The sequence below is a fragment of the Vollenhovia emeryi genome, unplaced genomic scaffold (genome assembly GCF_000949405.1).
Source record: "Vollenhovia emeryi isolate VEMERY1.0 unplaced genomic scaffold, V.emery_V1.0 DF940242.1, whole genome shotgun sequence".
Taxonomy (NCBI): domain Eukaryota; kingdom Metazoa; phylum Arthropoda; class Insecta; order Hymenoptera; family Formicidae; genus Vollenhovia; species Vollenhovia emeryi.
This window is the reverse complement of record NW_011966124.1, coordinates 2,497-8,139: the sequence shown is the minus strand read 5'-3', so window position 1 is coordinate 8,139 and position 5,643 is coordinate 2,497. Positions and strand designations below refer to the sequence as shown.

The following is a 5,643-nucleotide window of genomic DNA, read 5'->3' as shown; positions in this document are numbered from 1 at the left end:
ATTAAAATATTTTATTTGCCTTTTTGGAGCCCCCAAAATAATATTAACAGATAGAGGAACAAATTTTATGAGTAATTTAATGAAACGCTTCACTAAACAATTCAAGATTAAACAATATAAAACCACAGCTTTTTATCCACAAGCCAATGGAGCATTAGAAAAATCACATATAGTATTAATAGAATATTTAAAACAATATGTTAATAAATTCACTGAATGGGATGAATTATTAGAATTTGCAACCTTCTCATATAAGATTGGAATTTTCTTTGCCAGTGTATTGAAAATCAAATAAACTTAATTTAGTGACTTATCTGGCATTTATTATATTGGTCACAACATATTTCTTCTCATATAATACAAGCACACATGAATCAACTGGATATACTCTGTATTATTCGCAGGATCGGGTAAGAGAATGGTACTCGCGAATAATAAGAGAAGTACTGTTTATTGCGACTCTCTTCGTGCTTACTCGTACAACGACTGCCTAACCTCCTCCGCCTCCTTGTTCTCCCGCGGATGTCGCTTCCTGCGCGACCTAGCTACCGATGCCGCGTACTCGAACGCGGCCGATTTAAATTGTAGCATTATGCAGCATCTCCCCTTTTTTTCTTGCGGTTGTGAACTCCACCGATGGTTTTACTTTCTCTTCGTTCTTTCAGCTTCCTTGCTCTGCCTTGCTGTTGACGATTCTGAACCACCCAATTTTCCGTAGCTCAGCCGGCTAATTTCCTTACGGTCACGCATAGGATATCTCTTCGCTGGTGTTTGATGATGTGAATCGGCTGCCTCTTCTTCTTTCTTCGAGCTGGGCGATACAGTCTTCTTCTGCTTTTCAACAGGTTGAAATGACTTCGGCTTCTCTGGAGACTGTGATGGAGTATACCATTCTTCCTTCTTTGTTGTATCCTCTCCGATGTGGAAGTATCCAAGGGGTGCACTAAGACGATGCAAGTGGCTTCTATTACGACGGTACACCCCTGAATCCGACTGCACGATGTAGGACCTTGGTTGATTGGCGAGTTCTTTCACAACGCCCCAACGTCGCAGATCTCGAATCCAAACACGATCGCCAGTTTCCAAATTGTCGCGTTCGATCTTGTGATGACGTCTGTCAAAATCTTCCTTTTGGCGACGAATCCTCTCCTCCTCTCTGGATAAGAGTACTTTCCGGTCTATCGTTTTTGGTACTAGTAGAGATGATGCTATGGGGAGGAGAGACTTAATTCTCCGCCCCATGGATAATTCGCTGGGGGAAAAACCGCACTTTAATGGTGTCGCGCGGTATTCCATTAACCATATGCTAAAGTCCTTGGATTTCTCCAATCCACTTTTTACTGTTTTTACCATCACCTCAATAAATCCATTGCTTTGAGGGAAATGAGGCGACGATGTTTCATGCATAAATCCATAACATTTTGTAAAAGCTTGGAATTCCCTTGTACGTAATGGGTCAAATTGTGTTCCGTTGTCGGATCTGATGACCTCTGGAATTCCATGACGGCTAAAGATGTCCTTTAGGCAATTGATGATGGTTGTCGACCGTAAATTTGGTACTTGGTACACCTCTGGATATCGAGAGTAAAAGTCGGCAACTAGCAAATACCAATTCATATTGTGTTTAAACAGATCCATAGCAATCCTTTGCCAGGGTCGATCTGGAAAATTTGATGGCTTTAGCGGCTCAGACCTTCCTGGTCTGCTTTGAACGCATACTGTGCAACTATCGACTAATTGTTGTAATTCCGCTGATAGTTTTGGCCACCAAACACTATTTTTAGCACGGGCGCCGGCATTTTTCAATGCCTTGATGCGCCCCGTGAATGGCTTCTAGAGCTTCTGGACGAAGTTTGGGAGGAATGTAAAATCGCTCGCCAAACATGATGAAACCACGGACTAGGCTCAGGTTTGCACGAAAATTGAAAAATGGTTTCACTAAAACGCTGGTTTCCTTTTTGCCTGGCCATCCATCTTGTATACATTTTGCCAGTTCGCAGCATACCGGGTCTTCTGCTTGCATTTTCAAAAGTCTTGAGAGTATTGTATCTGAAACCGATGATTGTTCTATTACAAATTGCACGTGGGCCGAAATTTCCTCTCCTATGTTCGAATTGCTTGTGGTCTTCAGGGGAAAACGGGACAAGTAGTCAGCGGCCAGGATATCTTTTCCTGCCGTGAAGAAACATTTAAAATCGTAATGCATTAGGCGCATACGCATTCGTTGAAGCCTGGGTGTCAATTCGTCGAGGTTCTTCGTCATTAGCAGCGGAACCAGTGGACGATGATCCGTTTCCAAATAAAAAAATTTGCCATATACGAGATCGTGGAATCTCTCGCATGCCCAGGTGAGGGCTAAAGTTTCCTTTTCTATTTGAGCATGCCGTCGCTCCGTATCCGTCAATGTCCTTGAAATGTAGCTCACAGGTTGAAGTACGCCAGCCTCATTCTCCTGACGAAGCACAGCGCCAATCCCGTATGATGAAGCGTCTGCAGATACCACGGTTCGACGATTAAGGTCGAAAATTGCCAGACAGGGAGAACTGCTTAACATCCTCAGCACTGATTGGAACGCCATCTCGCATTCTGGTGTCCATTTAAAATCCTCTTTATTCCTCAACAAGTTGTAGATTGGAACTAAAGTCTCTGACATCCGTGGCACAAATTTCCCCAGGTAGTTTACCATACCTAAGAAAGATCTGACGCTCGGAACATCCTTCGGTGTTTTCAGTTCAACAATGGCCTGTACCTTCGATGGATCTGGTCTAATTCCGTCAGCTGAAATGTAATGGCCCAGAAACATCGTCTCCTGTACGCAAAACTGGCATTTACTGGCATTCAAAGTAATATTTTTCTCATCCAGACGGCGTAGTACTGCACGAAGTCTAGAATCGTGCTCTTGAATAGTTTCTCCCCACACTAAAATATCATCCGTGTGGTTTGCGACTCCTGTCAACCCCTCCAGGATTCGAGAAATACGCTTCTGGAAGAATTCTGGGGCCGATGAAATTCCGAACGGCAGTCTGCGAAAACAAAACCTACCAAACGGAGTGATAAATGTAGTTAATTTCTTAGAATCCTCGCTTAACATTATCTGCCAAAATCCTGACACACAGTCCAGTTTTGTTATATACTTTGCCCCCGTCAACTGACCTAACGTATGCTCCACGACAGGCATAGGATGATTCTCGCGTTCCACTGCCTGGTTTAACCTTGTCAAGTCGACGCAAATACGAATGTCATTAGTGGCCTGCTTCTTTGCCAAAACAATACCGCAGCACCAGTCTGTTGGTTCGTCTACTGTCTCTATCACTTTCATTTTTAACATTTCGTCCAGCTTCTCCTTCAATTTCGGCATTAACGCTAACGGTACTCGACGCGGTTGAGATAAACAGAACGGTTTTACATTTTCACGTAGTTGGATACGGTACGGCGTTTTTAACAAACCTAAACGGTTAAATAATCTAGGGAATTCCGTAAAGGGTCGTACAGTGCTTTGAACAGACACTTGTGAACAACGCATTACTAATCTTAATCCTACGCATTCGAGTCGGCCTAACAGATTTTATCGAAGTCCTTTTACTACAAACACGTTAGCGTTCTGTACATGATCTCCGTAACAGAGTCTTGCAGTGAACATACCAATGCATTTCAATGCATCGCGAGAAGCGCTTTCTAGATTTCTGTTCCCGGGCAGTAATTTACCGAAAGTTTTCCTATTCTCCGAGTAAACGCGGTCCCAAATTATAGTAACATCTGCCCCCGGATCGAGTTGAAAACTCACTATTACCCCCTCTACCGTCACGTCAGCCAGCCACGGCTTGTCGGCCTGGGCTTGTGACTGGCTCACGGTCGCCACGAAAAATGAGTCTGTACGAGAGTCGTCCTCTACTTGTTGTACGATGGTCTTACACTTATCGGTCTCTAGTTTCCCGGATTTACACGCTCTGGCCCAATGACCAACTTTAGTGCATTTGTTACACTTCGCGCCACGGGCAGGACAAGCTTCCTTAGCGTGCTTCTTGTCGCTCCCACAGCCAAAGCATTTCCATTGAGTTGAGTAAGTCTTCTCCTTACGTACGTTCCTCTTCTTTTGTACCTGGTTCACCACGGTTCCCGCTCCAACCACCTCGGTGCGTAATGATTGATTCTGCTTCTGTACTGCCTCATAATTCCTGGCTACCTCCGCAGCTCTCTTGTAGTCTAACGCGTCGAGGAGCTGTAACCTCTCCGAGAGGTGGCGATCGGCAACACCTACTACAATACGATCACGTATTAACTGTTCCCGGAAGCTTCCATACTCACAGGAATCGGCCAATTTGCACAGGTCCGTAATAAAATCTTCCATGCTCTCCCCTGGGGACTGTACTCGCATGTTGAATTTTGCACGTTCATATATGATGTTCCTCCTTCCATTGAAGAATCCATCGAACCTTTCTTTCACCTTCGTTATGTCCTTCGCCTCGCTTTCATCCAAGCCAAACAAAGTAAAAATAGTTTCTGCTCTCGGACCCATTGCATACAACAGAGAATTCACTTGGTGTTCCGGTTCTTCCACACCCGCCACTATGCAGTAACGGCTAAACCTCGACTTGTACGTGTCCCAATTCTGAGGCTTGTTAAAATCGAATGGCTCGGGCAAAGCCACGCCCGGTCTCACGATCACCGTGTCCGTCATTTTCCATTTGTCCGCGTGCAACGTTTTTAATGTTCACTACGAACTATTATCTGTCTGTGCCTCACTTTTCTTGTCGTGCGATCCTTCCTTTCGGCCTAGGTTCGACGCTGCCACCATGAATTATTCGCAGGATCGGGTAAGAGAATGGTACTCGCGAATAATAAGAGAAGTACTGTTTATTGCGACTCTCTTCGTGCTTACTCGTACAACGACTGCCTAACCTCCTCCGCCTCCTTGTTCTCCCGCGGATGTCGCTTCCTGCGCGACCTAGCTACCGATGCCGCGTACTCGAACGCGGCCGATTTAAATTGTAGCATTATGCAGCATACTCCATACGAGTTGGTATTTGGAAAATTAGCTAGACAACCTTCTAGTGAAATAATTGACGATGAAAAAGAAAGAAAGTATGATGATTATCTAACTGAATTAATGACAAAAATTCATAATTTACAAGAATTAGCACGAGAATGTTTAATTGCATCTAAAATTAAATCAAAATTTTATTACGATAGAAAACTTAACCCTGAAGAATTTCAAATAAATGATGAAGTTTTTCTTTTATGTGAACCCAAAAAGGGAAAATTAGGAGATCAATATTCGGGGCCACATATAATAACTGATATTTTATCTAACGGAAATATTAAGCTTCTTGTTAAAGGAAAATTAAAAATTGTTCATCCCAACAAAGTACGTAAGAAAAAGAAAAATTAATTTTTTTTAACTAATGAAATTTTTAACTGTATTTAAAATATACAGGGTGTCAGATTCGATATGGACGACCCCAAAGATTATAGTAGATTGGGTTAAACTGAGAAGAAAAGTTATATAAAATTTTACAAAATCGTAATTATTATCGCCTGATTCAGAAAAACGTCTGAGCCAATAAGGCCGGACTCGGCAGCATGCAAAATGGTGTGTTTGTTGACATCTCTGAAAAATCGATAGCGAGAGGTGGAGTCACGCAT

The 5,643-nt window shown here is 43.1% G+C and overlaps 1 protein-coding gene across 1 annotated transcript; it reads right to left on the bottom strand.

Annotated features, from left to right (window-relative positions):
• Positions 1–642: 642 nt before the first annotated feature.
• LOC105556193 lies at positions 643–1,617 on the bottom strand. Its single transcript, XM_012003275.1, has one exon. It carries the CDS (start codon positions 1,615–1,617, stop codon positions 643–645), a length of 975 nt encoding a protein of 324 aa, XP_011858665.1.
• Positions 1,618–5,643: the final 4,026 nt, after the last annotated feature.